Source organism: Mustelus asterias, chromosome 2, assembly GCF_964213995.1.
Source record: "Mustelus asterias chromosome 2, sMusAst1.hap1.1, whole genome shotgun sequence".
NCBI lineage: Eukaryota > Metazoa > Chordata > Chondrichthyes > Carcharhiniformes > Triakidae > Mustelus > Mustelus asterias.
In genome coordinates, this window is record NC_135802.1 from 1,891,642 (window position 1) to 1,910,703 (window position 19,062).

General features: G+C 48.5%; 1 protein-coding gene across 1 annotated transcript in view; it reads right to left on the minus strand.

The window, feature by feature from the left end:
• Positions 1-19,062, minus strand: part of LOC144504318 (nuclear receptor-binding protein 2-like) — a 135,885-nt gene that overhangs the window by 16,627 nt on the left and 100,196 nt on the right. The window contains exons 10-13 of the mRNA XM_078229473.1: positions 14,931-15,026; positions 9,163-9,295; positions 3,261-3,363; positions 157-207 (exon numbers count right to left, since the gene is read on the minus strand). Of these exons, the coding sequence (XP_078085599.1) occupies positions 157-207; positions 3,261-3,363; positions 9,163-9,295; positions 14,931-15,026 (383 nt within the window). The remainder of the gene's footprint in view (positions 1-156; positions 208-3,260; positions 3,364-9,162; positions 9,296-14,930; positions 15,027-19,062) is intronic.

Genomic DNA, 19,062 nt, shown 5'->3' on the forward strand with positions numbered 1-19,062 from the left:
GATCCCTCTGTACCTCAGAATTCTGAAATCTCTCACCATTTAAATATAATGCCACCAAGATTATTAATTGGCATTTTAGCAAAGACAGAAACACATTGTCAAATATCCAATTAAAATGGCCTGGTTTACTTCTGTATAATTAATTCAAATACTTACTTTACATCTTCCAGAAACTTATCCAGTTCCAATGTGGATACATGAGAACACCTGGAATAGAGGAACAAATAGTCAATGAATCGCGAAACATCAGAGAATGAAACAAAATCTGATCGCAATTGTGTTGTGCTGACCCCTCGACCCCTGAGTGCTCTGCGTTGACCCCTCGACCCCTGAGTGCTCTGCGCTGATCCCTGAGTGCTCTGCACTGGCCCCTCGACCCGAGTGCTCTGCGTTGACCCCTCGACCCCTGAGTGCTCTGCGCTGACCCCTGAGTGCTCTGCACTGGCCCCTCGACCTGAGTGCTCTGCGTTGATCCCTCGACCCGAGTGCTCTGCGCTGACCCCTGAGTGCTCTGTGCTGACCCCTCGACCCCTGAGTGCTCTGTGCTGACCCCTCGACCCCTGAGTGCTCTGTGCTGACCCCTCGACCCCTGAGTGTTCTGTGCTGACCCCTCGACCCCTGAGTGTTCTGTGCTGACCCCTCGACCCCTGAGTGCTCTGTGCTGACCCCTTGACCCCTGAGTGCTCTGTGCTGACCCCTCGACCCCTGAGTGCTCTGCGCTGACCCCTCAGAACTGTTATGAATGTGAGGTTTTAGAAGATGGTTCTGCTTCAATCCATCTGTTTATTTGAGGGTAAAATGGAGCAGTGAGTAGGGTTATATCACCCGGAATGATCTCTATCCAACAACAAGCTGGTGTCTGTAAGGAGGGAAATGAGCTGACGTTTCGAGTCCAGATGACCCTTTGTCAAAGCTGGGAACTCGAAACGTCAGCTCTTTTCTCTCCTTACAGATGCTGCCAGACCCGCTGAGATTTTCCAGCATTCTCTCTTTTGGTTTCAGATTCCAGCATCTGCAGTCATTTGCTTTTAGTAAGCTTGTGTTGCATGGTTACCATGGAGATGTGGGGCACAGGTGGAAGTGAGCTTGCCAATCTAACACCTGAAAACAAAGACAAAAGCAGACACTCTCGTTATTGTAGACTTTCTGTCTCAAAGACTTTGAACATCTCCAGAGAGAGGGTGGCACGGTGGCACAGCGGGTTAGCACTGCTGCCTCACAGCGTCAGGGACCTGGGTTCGATTCCCGGGGGCACGGTGGCACAGTGGTTAGCACTGCTGCCTCACAGCGTCAGGGACCTGGGTTCGATTCCCGGGGGCACGGCGGCACAGTGGTTAGCACTGCTGCCTCACAGCGTCAGGGACCTGGGTTCGATTCCCGGCTCGGGTCACTGTCTGTGTGGAGTCTGCACGTTCACCCCGTGTCTGCGTGGGTTTCCTCCGGATGCTCCGGTTTTCTCCCACAGTCTGAAAGGTGCTGGTTAGGGTGCACTGGCCATGTTAAATTCTCCCTCAGTGTACCCGAACAGGCGCTGGAGTGTGGTGACTCGGGGATTTTCACAGTAACTTCATTGCAGCAATAGCCCTGTGAGGCCGGGGGAAGGAATCACTGAGGTGAGTCTGACAGCTGAAAGTCCATTCAGGAATTCTCAGAGGACTGAGGGAGAGGATCTTCAACAGCCATTGAACAATGTGACTCACTGGAAACTGGGAAGGGCTGTGGACTGTTTGCATATATATATATATTGTATATTTATACATCAGTGTAAGGTTATTGACCCTGTGAAGGATTATCTTTTCTGTAGTTTAGAGTATTAGTTGCCTATTAGTTAATGTTTAGTCAATGCTGCTTTTAGTTTGTTACACAGGATTATAGAATCCCTCCAGTGCAGAAGGAGGCCATTCGGCCCATCGAGTCTGCACCGCCAACAATCCCACCCAGGCCCCATCCCCGTAACCCCACATATTGACTCCACATATTGACCCCTGACACTAAGGGTCAATTTAGCATGGCCAATTAACTGAACCCTCGCATTGTTACAGTAAAAGTCTTGAAGTTTAAACCCTTGGGCTAGATTTTTATAGACCCCTATTCCAGGATTCCCAACCCCATTCCAAGGCTACCTGATTTCCAGGGGTGCCTTTGAAGGATGCGGCTGGTTTGGGTTAAAGGTTCACACTTAGCACCCCCGACCTGGCCAGCTCCATTGTAGAGAGAGGCATCTCGCAGTCCTCCAGTTTTCACTGTGATTACGGAGCCTGACAGGAATTGTGAACCCGACTCTGCATGAGACACTTTTCAAAAGAAAGTTCAAAAGGCCCTCCTCATGCCTCCTATGCCACACCATGCCCCTCCACCTGCCCCCACTCATGCCCTCTAGGCCAAGCTATGGCACTCCCACGCCCATTTACCCACGATACACCGTGTAGACCCAATAAATCCGTTAGTGACAACAGGATGGGTGTCTTTCTCAGTTCAGCTGGCGTGACTCCAACCCCCACCCCAGCAATGAAGATCCTGTCTTTGTGAGGCCTTCCTCCCGAGGCAGACATGCTGAGTTGGGAATTTTCCCGACTCCCGCTATCTCCCAGCCCCATTTGGCAATTCCTTTCAGTAGCTCACTGGGAATTCAAATCAGCTTAAAGTTATTGGTCTCTTTGGGGATAACAGAACCCCGATTGGTCAGTGTTCACCCCTCAGACCCCTGATTAGTCCGTGCTGACCCCTCAGACCCCTGATTGGTTGGTGCTGACCCCTCAGACCCCTGATTGGTTGGTGCTGACCCCTCAGACCCCCGATTGGTCGGTGCGGACCTCTCAGACCCCCGATTGGTCGGTGCGGACCCCTCAGACCCCGATTGGTCAGTACTCACCTCTCAGACCCCTGATTGGTTGGTGCTGACCCCTCAGACCCCCAATTGGTCGGTGCGGACCTCTCAGACCCCTGATTGGTTGGTGCTGACCCCTCAGACCCCCGATTGGTCGGTGTGGACCTCTCAGACCCCTGATTGGTTGGTGCTGACCCCTCAGACCCCTGATTGGTCGGTGCGGACGACCCCTGATTGGTTGGTGCTGATTAAGTTTAGTGTCCAGTGAGTGTATATTCTGCTCCAAGATTGCTGCATGAGTTTGTGCTGAGCTCCCAACTCCCTCCTGTGTCGATCCACAGCCTATCAGTGGTTTATTGTGAGATTGACGGTGTGTACCAGTTTCTCAATGGTTACTTTCTGAGCTGTGGATGGGATTGGCACAATCTCTTACGTCCATTGTACCCCTGCACGGTCCCTGTGACGAATTTCTGCCATCACTGCGCTTCTGTTAATCCTCTTGGTCATCTCCTCCACACAGTTTTCCTGCATCAAATCTGGAACAATAATCCAATCTGCAGTTACAATCAAAACATTCATCATTCATACAGTCATTTACTGTACAGAAGGTGGACATTCGGACCATTGGGTAAATGCTGGCTCCCAGTGGATCAGTCGAATCAATTCCACTCGCCTCATTTAAACCCATATTCCTTCAAATGATCATTCAACTTCCTTTAGAAATCATTGCTTCTGCTTCCACTCCCCTCTTAGTGAGTTCCAGGTCATCACCGTTCATTGTGTAATAAAGATTCCTCCTCACAAACCCCCCCACCCCACCCCGCCCCACCCTGCCTCCCCCCCGCACCCCCCATGTCTCTGTGTCCATGCACCATCAGCCAATGGGAAGAGTTTTCCTTGTCCACCTTATCTAAACCTATCACAATCTTGTACACCTCTACCCGATCTCCCCTCACTCTCCTTCGCTCCAAGGGGAACAACCCCAGCTTCTCCACCTGATGTGCAGGTTAGGTTGATTGGCCAGGTTAAAAATTGCCCCTTAGAATCCTGGGATGCGTAGATTAGTGGGTAAATATGTGGGGGTAGGGCTTGGGTGGGATTGTGGTCAGTGCAGACTCGATGGGCCGAATGGCCTCCTTCTGCACTGTAGGGTTTCTATGATTTCTATGATTTCTATGAACCTTGTAACTAAAATCCCTCACCCCTGGAACCATTCCTGGTCAATCTCCTCCGCACCCTCTCAATGTTCCTCACATCCTTCCCAAAGTGGGATGACCAGAACTGGACACTATTCTCTAGTTGGGGCCGAACTTTTAGGAACATAGGAGCAGGGATACGAGCAGGAATAGGCCATTCAGCCCTTCGAGCCTGCTCTGTCAGTCAATAGGATTACTCTGATTTGGTTGTGTCTCAGTTCCACTTTCCTGCCTGCCCCCCATAGCCCTCGCTCCCCCTCTGTCGATCAAACATCTGTCTGACTGTGCCTTGATGCAGAGTTTTCAAAACAATAATCGGAGAAAAATAAAATCACAAGGCACTTGGAGAGATTTGTGTAACAAAGGAAGTTGGTATGTATTGTAGATGGCAGCTCGGTGCTTGATTAATAGAGGAGGGCGGCATGGTGGTTAGCACTGCTGCCTCACAGCGCCAGGGACTCGGGTTCGATTCCCAGCTTGGGTCACTGTCTGTGTGGAGTTTGCACCTTCTCCCCGGGTCTGCGTGGGTTTCCTCCGGGTGCTCCGGTTTCCTCCCACAGTCCAAAGATGTGCAGGTTAGGTAGATTGGCCATGATAAAATTGCCCCTTAGTGTCCTAGGGGGATTAGCAGGGTAAATGTATGGGGTAATGGGAATAGGGCCTGGGCCTGGGTGGGATGAGATTGGTACAGACTCGATGGACCGAATGCCCTCCTTCTGCCCTTGTAGGGGTTCTGTGAATTTATGATAATGTAACAGAGAAAATTGATGAAGGGAATGTGGTGAATTTTATTGAGATGGATTTTAAGGATGTGTTGACAAAGTGCCACATGACAAAGTACAAAGAACAAAGTCCGGACAGATGTGAGGTAATGCATTCTGGAAGGTCTAATACAGATAGGAAATATACAGTAAATGGCAGAACCCTTAAGAGTATTGATAGGCAGAGGGATCTGGGTGTACAGGTACACAGGTCACTGAAAGTGGCAACGCAGGTGGAGAAGGTAGTCAAGAAGGCATACGGCATGCTTGCCTTCATCGGCTGGGGCATTGAGTTTAAAAATTGGCAAGTCATGTTGCAGCTTTATAGAACCTTAGTTAGGCCACACTTGGAATATAGTGTTCAATTCTGGTTGCCACACTACCAGAAGGATGTGGAGGCTTTGGAGAGGGTACAGAAAAGATTTACCAGGATGTTGCCTGGTATGGAGGGCATCAGCTATGAGGAGAGGTTGGAGAAACTTGGTTTGTTCTCACTGGAGTGACGGAGGTTGAGGGGAGACCTGATAGAAGTCTACAAGATTATGAGAGGCATGGACAGAGTGGATAGTCAGAAGCTTTTTCCCAGGATGGAAGAGTCAATTACTAAGGGGCAGAGGTTTAAGGTGCGAGGGGCAAGGTTTAAAGGAGATGTACGAGGCAGATCTTTTACACAGAGGGTGGTGGATGCCTGGAACCCGTTGCCGGGGAAGGTAGTGGAAGCGGATACGATAGTGACTTTTAAGGGACGTCTTGACAAGTACATGAATAGGATGGGAATAGAGGGATATGGTCCCCGGAAGGGTAGGGGGTTTTAGTTCAGTCGGGCAGCATGGTCGATGCAGGCTTGGAGGGCTGAAGGGCCTGTTCCTGTGCTGTAATTTTCTTTGTCCTTTGTTCTTTGAAAGGCTGGTTAACAAAATTGAGGCTTATGGAATAAGAGAATCAATGTCCAATTGGATCAAAGATTTGGTTTAAGGACAGGAAACAGTGAGTGATGGGAGATGGTTATTATTCAGACTGGAGGGTGGTCGATCGACATTGATGTTCTCCACGGGTCAGTGCTGGGACCGTGGATTGTTTTGATTTATAATAAATGACTTGGATCTTGGAATATGGAATCAAATTTCAATTTTCTGATGATACCAAACTTGGAGGAGTGGCCAACAGTGAGGATGATACAGATTAGCTGCAACAGGTTAGACAGACTCACAGAATGGGCAAACTAGTGACAGAGGGATTGAATACAGAGATGTGTCACAGAGTCATAGAGGTTTACAGCATGGAAACAGGCCCTTCGGCCCAACTTGTCCATGCTGCCCTTTTTTTAACCCCTAAGTTAGTCCCAATTGCCCGTGTTTGGTCCATATCCCTCTATACCCATCTTACCCATGTAACTGTTCAAATGGTCCTATTTTTGGATCCCTTGCCTTTCCCCTTGATTGGACTATACCTAGCCTGTACCTGAAGCATTGCTTCATTGAAGATCATTGTTCCATTCCAGTTCCTCCTGTTAGTCTCTGGTTCCATTTTACTTTAATCCCACTGGAATTAGCCCTCTTCCAATTTAGAAGTTCTACTTTAGGTTGTTCCTTGATCGTCTCCATTACTAATCTAAATCTTCCACACAATCCCGACAGTGCACAAGGAGGCCATTCGGCCCATCGGGTTTGAACCATCCCTCCGAAAGAGCACTCTACCCAGGCCCACCTCCGCCCAATGCCCACATCAATCATGGCTAATCCACCTGACCGCACATCTTCAGAGCATAGGAGGAAACTGGAGCATCCTGAGGAAACCCACGCAGACACGGGGAGAACGTGCAGACTCCACACAGACAGTGACCCAAGGCCGGGAATCGAACCCGGCTGTCTGGCGCTGTGAGGCAGCAGCGCTAACCACTGTGCCACCCCGGGTTCCTGGCGCCGTGAGGCAGCAGCGCTAACCACTGTGCCACCCCGGGTTCCTGGCGCTGTGAGGCAGCAGCGCTAACCACTGTGCCACCCCGGGTTCCTGGCGCTGTGAGGCAGCAGTGTGCCACTGTGCCACCCCGGGTTCCTGGCGCTGTGAGGCAGCAGTGTGCCACTGTGCCACCCCGGGTTCCTGGCGCTGTGAGGCAGCAGTGCTAACCACTGTGCCACCCCGGGTTCCTGGCGCTGTGAGGCAGCAGTGTGCCACTGTGCCACCCCGGGTTCCTGGCGCTGTGAGGCAGCAGTGCTAACACTGTGCCACCCCGGGTTCCTGGCGCTGTGAGGCAGCAGTGCTAACCACTGTGCCACCCCGGGTTCCTGGCGCTGTGAGGCAGCAGTGTGCCACTGTGCCACCCCGGGTTCCTGGCGCTGTGAGGCAGCAGTGTGCCACTGTGCCACCCCGGGTTCCTGGCGCTGTGAGGCAGCAGTGTGCCACTGTGCCACCCCGGGTTCCTGGCGCTGTGAGGCAGCAGCGCTAACCACTGTGCCACCCCGGGTTCCTGGCGCTGTGAGGCAGCAGTGCTAACCACTGTGCCACCCCGGGTTCCTGGCGCTGTGAGGCAGCAGTGCTAACCACTGTGCCACCCCGGGTTCCTGGCGCTGTGAGGCAGCAGTGCTAACCACTGTGCCACCCCGGGTTCCTGGCGCTGTGAGGCAGCAGTGCTAACCACTGTGCCACCCCGGGTTCCTGGCGCTGTGAGGCAGCAGTGCTAACCACTGTGCCACCCCGGGTTCCTGGCGCTGTGAGGCAGCAGTGCTAACCACTGTGCCACCCCGGGTTCCTGGCGCTGTGAGGCAGCAGTGCTAACCACTGTGCCACCCCGGGTTCCTGGCGCTGTGAGGCAGCAGTGCTAACCACTGTGCCACCCCGGGTTCCTGGCACTGTGAGGCAGCAGTGCTAACCACTGTGCCACCCCGGGTTCCTGGCGCTGTGAGGCAGCAGTGCTAACCCACTGTGCCACCCCGGCTCCCTGGCGCTGTGAGGCAGAAATGCTAACCACTGTGCCACCCCGGGTTCCTGGCGCTGTGAGGCAACAGTGCTAACCACTGTGCCACCCCGGGTTCCTGGCGCTGTGAGGCAGCAGTGCTAACCACTGTGCCACCCCGGGTCCCTGGCGCTGTGAGGCAGCAGCGCTAACCACTGTGCCACCCCGGGTTCCTGGCGCTGTGAGGCAGCAGCGCTAACCACTGTGCCACCCCGGGTTCCTGGCGCTGTGAGGCAGCAGTGCTAACCACTGTGCCACCCCGGGTTCCTGGCGCTGTGAGGCAGCAGTGTGCCACTGTGCCACCCCGGGTTCCTGGCGCTGTGAGGCAGCAGTGTGCCACTGTGCCACCCCGGGTTCCTGGCGCTGTGAGGCAGCAGTGCTAACCACTGTGCCACCCCGGGTTCCTGGCGCTGTGAGGCAGCAGTGCTAACCACTGTGCCACCCCGGGTTCCTGGCGCTGTGAGGCAGCAGTGCTAACACTGTGCCACCCTGGGTTCCTGGCGCTGTGAGGCAGCAGTGCTAACCACTGTGCCACCCCGGGTTCCTGGCGCTGTGAGGCAGCAGTGCTAACCACTGTGCCACCCCGGGTTCCTGGCGCTGTGAGGCAGCAGTGTGCCACTGAACCACTCTAATCTGATGATACAATGATCACTCTTACCCAAATATTTCCCCAGACACTTGGCCCATCTCATTCCCAGCACCAGATCCAACAATGCCCCTTTCCAGTTGGGTTGAGAATAGACTGCACCAGGAAGTTCAGATATTCCCCCCCATCTCAGCCTTTAACATTTTCCATGTTGAAATGTCACTCCTCTATACTTCTTACACTCTGAGATTTCCCTGCAGATCTGTTTCTCTCTCCCTCTCCAAAATGAAATATTTCACACGTCTCCGTATTAAATCTCATTTTCCCCCCCAATTGTTAGCCAATTTTATCAGCAGGTTAACATTCTCCTGAAGTTTCTTTTTCTGCTCTTAATGATTTAATACATTGTTGAATTTGATGTTATTTACAAGTTGTGATAATCTGCCCTGTGTACTCATGTCTAGGTCATTAATATATAAAGAAGAGCAGTGACCTTCATACTGACCCTGAGTGTCTCTGTGCCTCCCTCCAGCCTGAAAAATCACCCTTCACCACTCCCCTCTGCACCCGCAATCAAGAACCACAAAACAGGAGCTTGGGACCCCGGGGTCAGAGAGCCAGAAATGGGAATTGAAAGCCCTCGGACTTCTCCTTCTCCCCCACCCAGTCCCCCCACCATCCCACACCCAGGAAAAGGGGTTCCAACCCTGAGACCCCTGGGAATAAAGCCGGAGCTCTGGGGATGAGGGAGGTACACTGAGCCAGCTATGAAGGAGGTATTGGGGATATGAGTAGGTGTTTCTCAGACAGTGCCGTCTGTATGTACACAAGCCACTCACACTGATTATTGATGAAGGAATGAGCAGCCAACAGTTTGAGTGAGTGAACCTCGAAGAGAACTCGATGGAAGAGAAGGTCGTGGGCACTTGGTCGTTGCGAGGGGTCTCGAGCCAAGCACTTCTGGATAAATTCCTGAAACCAGGGAAACACACAACAGTTACTTGGGGAATTGAAATGAGGCCCGGGGTTCTTTTGCATTATCCTAACTGAACCAGATGCAGCCTCAATATCTTTCACCATGTAAAATATACATCATCCACTCCAATAGTACAGCATATACACCAACCTTTTAATACATGTATACCAACTGAATGGCTTGCTAGGCCATTTCAGAGGGCAGTTGAGAGCTAACCACTATGGCTCTGGAGTCACATGTAGGCCAGACCAGGTAAGGACAGCAGATTTCCTTCCCTAAAGGACATTACTGAACCAAATGGGTTTTTAAGACAATTGATGATAGTTTCATGGTCACCACTACTGAGACTGACTTTTATTTTCCCAATTTTGAAACTAAATGAATTTGAATTCCACCACTGCCTGGTTGGGATTTGAAGCCATGTCCACAATATCTGCCTGGGCCTCTGGGTTACAAGACCAGCAACATGAGCCTGTATTTTCATCCTTGTGGGGAAAATATCTGGCTTCGCTCGACCTGCTGGGATTTTCATTCCATGGGGAAGCAGTGCTGCCAACCCAGGAAAGCTTCAGAAGCAGCCACAGAGTCTGCGGGGTACCCGGGTGGGCTGTCTAAAAGCCCCGCCTCCCAGCTGTGGGACTTTGTCCCAGCTATAATGAAAAAAGTAAGATCTCTAACCCTCACCCTTGAAATCCCATTATGTCTTCTTGGCTTGAGAGCCCAGAATCCATTAGACTGTTGAAACAGCTGAGCCCCAGAGAAAACATTGCTTGAGTGACAGCTCTGGCTCTCTGATCTCCTCTATCAATTTTACAATGTTTTTTTCACAAGACAAAGTGGTTTCAAGTGCTTGCAGTTTCAGCTATTGACACTATCATGTGTCTGGACAATTGACACTTTTATTAGCCTGCAGTAAAAAGGAGTTTTTAAAAAACAATAAAGTGCAAATTACACAACCAATGGCATTCCTTGGTTCTGTGCCATGAATGTGCATGAAAGTGCTATAGTTTGGTATGGGGGAAGATGAGGGGGCAGAGAGGGTGGGCAGGGGGCATATATTCGCATGAGGGAGATGAGGAAGACCTTTTGAGTTTATCTTTTAAAAGGTTCCCTCATGCAGACTATGGTTCATGACTTCTCTAAGGAACCACTCAGTAACAAACTGGCCTGACTCTATGAAAATTAGGGTGGACTATGTGTTGTGAAGTTAGTGTTTGCGAAAATTATAAATACTTGTAAAATGCTAAGAGTTGCAAAATTGTCTGTTTAAAAGGTGGTTTTGTTTTCTTCTGTACTGAAGAGCTGCACGTGCGCCCAGTACCCAGAGTGAAACATTGTATTGAGAGGCAAAAACAACAGGGTTGCTTTGGTAACAGATAAGATAGAAGCAGGGAAGTTGTTTCCACTGGCGGGTGAAACTAGAACTAGGGGGCATAGCCTCAAAATAAGGGGGAGCAGATTTAGGACTGAGTTGAGGAGGAACTTCTTCACACAAAGGGTTGTGAATCTGTGGAATTCCCTGCCCAGTGAAGCAGTTGAAGCCTCATTGAATGTTTTTAAGGCAAGGATAGATAAATTTTTGAACAGTAAAGGAATTAAGGGTTATGGTGAGCGGGCGGGAGCTGAGTCCACGAAAAGATCAGCCATGATCTTATTGAATGGCAGAGCAGGCTCGAGGGGCCAGATGGCCCACTCCTGCTCCTAGTTCTTATGTTCTTTTGTAACAGGCTTTAGCATTTGAATCAGAACATGGTTTTGAATTTTAACCAATCAATTTGAAATAGGCATTTGAAAAGCAGTAGCCTATCAGATTTGAATTTTGATGTTTTGATAACCTGTAAACCAATCCTATTGTGGCAAATTTTTGTATGTCATTGGGGGTAGAACACCAGCTGCCAGCTCCAAACTGCCTCTGCCAGCAGCCTGCCGCAGGTTCACAGCTCTCTCAGAGAGACAGACACAGGCAGACAGCAACTTTCTGCCAGTGTAACAGACACATTTTATGTCTTAAGAGAAAGTCTCATTTCACCTCAGAAGAACAAACCAAGGGAACACAGGCGAAGTCAACAAAGAGGACAGAACATTCTGGAAGTCAACAAACCTGATTGTATTTTGAGAGTGACTAAAAATTCTATTGTATTTGTTAATGAGTGGGAATTGTAATTATCTAACCAGCATTCCATTAGAATCGTGTTTTATTCAGTTTGTTAATAGATTAATTAACCTGTTTATTGTTAATTAGATAAATGAAGTGTAACCTGTTGCAGCTTTATAAAACTCTGGTGCGGCCACATTTGGAGTATTGCGTACAGTTCTGGTCGCCGCATTATAGGAAAGATGTGGAAGCATTGGAAAGGGTGCGGAGGAGATTTACCAGGATGTTGCCTGGTATGGTGGGAAGGTCTTATGAGGAAAGGCTGAGGGACTTGAAGCTGTTTTCCTTAGAGAGAAGAAGGTTAAGAGGTGACTTAATAGAGGCATACAAGACGATCAGAGGATTAGATAGAGTGGACAGTGAGAGCCTTTTTCCTCGGATGGTGATGGCTAGCACGAGGGGACATAGCTTTAAATTGAGGGGTGAGAGATATAGGACAGATGTTAGAGGTAGGTTCTTTACTCAGAGAGTAGTAAGGGCGTGGAATGCCCTGCCTGCAGCAGTGGTGGACTCGTCAACATTAAGGGCATTTAAATGGTTATTGGATAAACATATGGACGATATTGGAATAGTGTAGATTAGAGGGGCTTTAGATTGGTATCACTGGTCAGCGCAACATCGAGGGCCGAAGGGCCTGTACTGTGCTGTAATGTTCTATGTTCTATGTAACCTGTTAATTTTACAGAGAGAGTCACAGGTAGTTATTTTGATGCAACCACTAAAAGTTGCTGAAGCGCAGATATTACTCACACATATTAACAGATTATGAAGCGAGCTGCTTCTCTTTGAGTGGTTACGTGTTAGTTCTGAGAGAGGAAATCAACCTCCGCTTCATAACGCTATGTCATGCCCATCTCTGTAACGGAACCAGCCAGGGAGGGAGTGCTGAGTTCAGGCTTTCATCACAGAGCAGCTCACAACCTTCAAAGGTTTTAGTGAAAATCAGAAACGCCAGGACTGGGCTCGGGAATTCCTGACCAGCATTTTTACCCCCCCCACGGACTCTCCCAAGGCTCCTTGGGCAGCACATTCCAAACCCACGACCACTACACATCTAGAAGGACAAGGGGCAACAGATATCTGGGAACACCCCCACCTGGAGATTCCCCTCCGAGTCACTCACTATCCTGACTTGGAAATACATCGCCATCACTGAGTCCAAATCCTGGGCACCCTCCCAAACAGCACTGCAGTGGTTCACCTTCTCAAGGACAATTAGGGATGGGCAATAAATGGTGACCTAGCCAGCAAAGCCCACATCCCACGAATAAATAAACACAAATGTGTAAACTAACACTGATTTCTAATATTACTGTCGGGCAGTATGTAGCGGAGAAATAGGAGGGATTCAAACGTGGAGTTCCAGGAAGGATGGGCATGGATTTGAGAGGTGACAACACAAGGCAAATGGTATGCTGGCCTTTAAAGAACAAAGAAAATGACAGCACAGCAACAGGCCCTCCAGCCCTCCAAGCCTGCACTGACCATGCTGCCCGACTTAACTAAAACCTCCTACCCTTCCGGGGACCATATCCCTCTATTCCCATCCTATTCATGTACTTGTCAAGACCTCCTTAAAAGTCACTACCGTATCCACTTCCACTACCTCCCCCGGCAATGGGTTCCAGGCACCCACCACTCTCAGTGTAAAAAATCTGCCTCGTACATCTCCTTTAAACCTTGCCCCTCGCACCTTAAACCTCTGCCCCCTAGTAATTGACTCTTCCACCCTGGGAAAAAGCTTCTGATTATCCACTCTGTCCATGTCTCTCATAATCCTCACAAGAGGATTGGAGTATAGGAGGAAAGATGTTTCACTGCAATTAAAGAAAGCCTTGGTGATACTACACCTGGAGTAATGTGTGCCCTTTTAGTCTCCTTATTAAAGGAAAGGTATACTCGCCGTATAGGGAGTGCAGTGAAGATTCACCAATCTAATTCCTGGGGTAGGGGAACGAGTAAATAGACTGGGCCTTTATTCTCTGGAGTTTGGAAGAATGAGAGGTGATTTCATTCAGCCCCATCTCAAATTCTTACAGAGCTCGGCAGGGTAGATGCAGGAAGGATTTGTAAGTTTGCGGACAACACAAAGATTGCTGGAGTTGCGGATAGTGATGAACATTGTCAGAGAATACAGCAGGATATAGATAGGCTGGAACATTGGGCGGAGAAATGGCAGATGGAATTTAATCCAGATAAATGCGAAGTGATGCATTTCGGTAGATCTAATGTAAGGGGGAGCTATACAATAAATGGCAGAACCATCAGGAGTATAGAAACACAGAGGGACCTGGGTGTACAAGTCCACAGATCCTTAAAGGTGGCAGCACAGGTGGAGAGGGTGGTGAAGAAGGCATATGGCATGCTTGCCTTTATTGGACGGGGCATAGAGTATAAAAGTTGGCACATGATGTTGCAGCTGTATAGAACATTGGTTAGGCCACATTTGGAATACTGCGTCCAGTTCTGGTCGCCACACTACCAGAAGGGCGTGGAGGCTTTGGAGAGAGTATAGAGAAGGTTTACCAGGATGTTGCCTGGTATGGAGGGTATTAGCTATGAGGAGAGATTGGGTAAACTGGGGTTGTTCTCCCTGGAAAGATGGAGGTTGAGGGGCGACCTAATAGAAGTTTATAAAATTATGAAGGGCATAGATAGGGTGAACAGTTGGAAGCTTTTTCCCAGGTCAGAAATGACAAACACAAGGGGTCACAAGTTCAAGGTCAGGGGGGCAAGGTTCAACACAGATATGCGGGGGACGTATTTTACACAGAGGGTGGTGGGGGCCTGGAATGCACTACCAAGCAAGGTGGTTGAGGCAGACACACTGGGATCATTTAAGACTTATCTCGATAGCCACATGAACAGACTGGGAATAGAGGGATACAAAAGAATGGTCTGTTTAGGAACCCACATGATCGGTGCAGGCTTGGAGGGCCGAAGGGCCTGTTCCTGTTCTTTGTTCTTTGATGTTTCCCCTGGCTGGTGAGTCTAGAACAAGGGAACCCGGTCTCAGAACAAGGTGCAAGTCATTTAGAATGGAGATGAGGAGGAATTTCTTCACTCAGATGGTGGTGAATGTTTGGAATTTGCTGCCGGAGAGGGCTGTGGAATCTCAAACAGTGAGCACATTCAAAGCTTTCTAAATATTAAAAATACCAAGAAATATGGGGATAGTGCAGGAAAATAGTTCTGAAATATATCAGCCACGATCTCACTGAATGGCAGAATGGACTTGAAGGGCTGAATGGCCTCCTCATACTCCGATTTCTTATGTTCTTAACATGTTCAAGTTGTCTCACCAAAGATATAAATATATCCTTCCCATTTCACAATGCAGGATATAAATCCTCCCCTCTCTCAGAACACGATTATATTCCTTCCTCTCTCAGTTTAAGACCAATTGCCTTTCCTCTCACACTATAGAATCTATACTGCCAATGGCCCTGTCACTCCACATTAGCACCAGTTCTCACCTTCATCAGAGGATTCTCGAGGGATTGGCTGGCATTCGGGATAGAATTGGGAGGCACACTGTTGTCCGGATTCCTCTGCATCTCTAACACAGCCATCTGGTGGAATAACAGCAAACAGAAGGGAAACCATCAAATGCACTGGTGTCTGGTTACCTCAAGGACATTAACATCACAGCAAAACCACACGCAAGTGTGCACAGAGTGTGATACACAGTCACACACTGACTGGCACAAAGAGACATGGAGACTGACACAGAGGCCGGAATATTCTGTCCTCTCCCGCCAGTGCGATCTTCCAGTCCTGCCGAACTCGGTGGAGATTTGAACAGCTTGTCACATCCCCTGTGGGGGATCTGACTCGACATAGCCAGAAAATCCCAGCCAGAGTCTTAATAACCAGGAGAAAGGGAAGGCGATGGGAGAGGCTTGAGTTAATTCAGGAGAGCCTGCAGGAGTTTGAAAGGCAGGTCATGTTTATTTGATCGAATTGAATTTTCTGATAAAGTAACAGAAGGTTGATGAAGGGAATGTAGTAGATTTTGTCGATATGGATTTTAAGAAAGTGTTTGACAAAGTGCCACAGGAAAGGCTGGTTAACAAAATTGAGGCTTATGAAATAAGAGAATCAATGTCCAATTGGATCAAAGATTTGGTTTAAGGACAGGAAACAGTGAGTGATGGGAGATGATTATTATTCAGACTGGAGGGTGGTCGATCGACATTGATGTTCTCCACGGGTCAGTGCTGGGACCGTGGATTGTTTTGATTTATAATAAATGACTTGGATCTTGGAATATGGAATCAAATTTCAATTTTCTGATGATACCAAACTTGGAGGAGTGGCCAACAGTGAGGATGATACAGATTAGCTGCAACAGGTTAGACAGACTCACAGAATGGGCAAACTAGTGACAGAGGGATTGAATACAGAGATGTGTGAGGTGATGCATTTTGGCAGCAAGGATCTAGAGAGGCAAATATACAGTGGCGGATTAACTACCACCCGGACCCCTAGGCTGAGCTTTAGTAAGGCCCCTTGACCTTGCCCCCTGCCCCATCCTTCGTTGAATAGAATAAAGTGGCGTTAAGTGACGTTAGATAACTTATATCGTTGTACGATGTATCATGTACAGTACATGGATTATGCAGTGATGATAGTGGGAGTGATTTAGATGCCGAGGATTTTGATGTTGATGTTGGTGAATTATCAGATGATGATCGTGAATTTGATGATACATTGATAGCAGTGGAGACAGTGGTGACAGTCATCGTGCTGTGGTGTGGGACTAACACTATGTAAGGGTGAATGTTGAAAAAAGTACTATATGTAACTAAGTAAGCACTAAAATAAGTATGTATACATGTAATAGCATGACAATAAACTCTTTGTTGTATTTATTTTGTATTTATTTGCATATAGTACAAGTCTGGGGTGAAGCTCTTCTATTTATAGGTATTTGTTATATTAATTCACCCACGAGGTATAGTTATGAAAATTTATTCACCCTTAAAAGGGTTAAACCAATTTTTCTTTGCTCTTGGGCCCCCCTCCCTTCCGGGCCCCTAGGCTTAAGCCTACTCAGCCTAATGGTTAATCCGCCACTGCAAATATAGAGTTACACAGTGCAGGAAGAGAGGGAGCTGGGGGTTTGTGTACCCAGATCATTAAAGGTGTCAGGACATATTGTGGGAGTGGTTGGCAAAGCATTTGGGATCCTGGGTTTCAGAAGAGACATAGAGTCATAGAGGTTTACAGCATGGAAACAGGCCCTTCGGCCCAACTTGTCCATGCCGCCCTTTTTTTAAACCCCAAAGTTAGTTCCAATTGCCCGCATTTGGTCCATATCCCTTGACACCCATCTTACTCATGTAACTGTCTAAATGCTTTTTAAAAGACAAAATTGTACCCGCCTCTACTACTACCTCTGGCAACTTGTTCCAGACACTCACCACCCTCTGTGTGAAAAAATTGCCCCTCTGGACACTTTTGTATCTCTCCCCTCTCACCTTAAACCTACGCCTTCTCGTTTTAGACTCCCCTGCCTTTGGGAAAAGATATTGACTATCTAGCTGATCTGTGCCCCTCATTATTTTATAGACCTCTATAAGATCACCCCTCAGCCTCCTACGCTCCAGAGAAAAAAGTCCCAGTCTATCCAGCCTCTCCTTATAACTCAAACCATCAAGTCCCGGTAGTATCCTAGTAAATCTTATCTGCACTCTTTCCAGTTTAATAATACCCTTTCTATAATAGGGTGACCAGAACTGTACACAGTATTCCAAGTGTGGCCTTACAACTTCAATGAGTGTGGTCTCTTTCAACTTCAATAAGTCGTCCCAACTCCTGTATTCAATGTTCTGACCAATGAAACCAAGCATGCTGAATGCCTTCTTCACCACTCTATCCACCTGTGACTCCACTTTCAAGGAGCTATGAACATGTACCCCTAGGTCTCTTTGTTCTGTAACTCTCCCCAATGCCCTACCATTAACTGAGTAAATCCTGCCCTGGTTCAATCTACCAAAATGCATCACCTCGCATTTATCTAAATTAAACTCCATCTGCCATTCGTCAGCCCACTGGCCCAATTGATCAAGATCCCGTTGCAATTGGAGATAACTTTCTTCATTGTCCACTATGCCACTAATCTTAGTGTCATCTGCAAACTTACTAACCATGCCTCCGATATTCTCATCCAAATCATTAATATGAATGACAAATAACAGTGGACCCAGCACTGATCTCTGAGGCACACCGCTGACCACAGGCCTCCAGTTTGAAAAACAACTCTCTCCAACCACCCTCTGGCTTCTGTCAAGAAGCCAATTTTGTATCCATTCAGATACCTCACCCTGGATCCCGTGAGATTTAACCGTATGCAACAACCTACCATGCGGTACCTTGTCAAAGGCCTTGCTAAAGTCCATATAGACAACATCAACTGCACTGCCCTCATCTACCTTCTTGGTTGCCCCTTCAAAAAACTCAATCAAATTTGTGAGACATGATTTTCCACTCACAAAGCCATGCTGACCTGTCCCTAATCAGTCCTTGCATCTCGAAATGCCTGTAGATCCTGTCTCTCAAAATACCGTCCAACAATTTACCCACCACAGATGTGAGGCTCACTGGCCTGTAGTTCCCAGGCTTTTCCCTGCAGCCCTTTATAAACAAAGACACAACATTTGCCACTCTCCAATCTTCAGGAACCTCACCCGTGACTATCGATGATTCAAATATCTCGGCTCGGGGACCCGCAATTTCCTCCCTAGCCTCCCACAATGTCCTGGGATATACCTCATCGGGTCCCGGGGATTTATCTACCTTGATGCACTTTAAGACTTCCAGTACCTCCTTCTCTGTAATATGTACACTCCTCAAGACATCACTATTTATTTCCCCAAGTTCCCTAACATCCATGCTTTTCTCAACAGTAAATACTGATGAGAAATATTCATTTAGGATCTCACCCGTCTCTTGTGGATCCGCACATAAATGCCCTATGTGCGGATCTACATAAATGGAGTTGTTGAGTACAGAAACAGGGAAGTTAATGCTGAATCTTTCTAAAGCTCTGGTTATGGAGTCATAGAGTCTTAGAGGTTAGGCCCCAACTAGAGGATAGTCCCCAGTTCTGATCACCACACTTTAGGAAGGATGTGAGGGACATTGAGACCAGAATGGTTCCAGGGATGAGAGATTTTAGTTACAAGGTTCAGTGAAGAAGAAAAGTACAGCACCGGAACAGGCCCTTCGGCCCATCAAGCCTGTGCCGATCATGATGCCCAAACGGAACTAAAAAATACCTTCTGCCCTTACTCGGTCCGTATCCCTCTATTCCCTCCCTATTCATGCACCCATCCAGATGCCTCTTAAATGTTGCTAATGTTCCTGCTTCCACCACCTCCTCTGGCAGCGCGTTCCAGGCACCCACCACTCTCTGCGTGAAAAACTTCCCCCGCACATCTCCCTTAAACTTTCCCCCTCTCACCTTGAACCTGTGCCCCCCTTGTAATTGACACTTCCACCCTGGGGAAAAAGCCCCTGACTATCCACCCTGTCTGTGCCTCTCATCATTTTGTAGACCTCTATCAGGTCTCCCCTCAGCCTCCATCTTTCCAGTGAAAACAA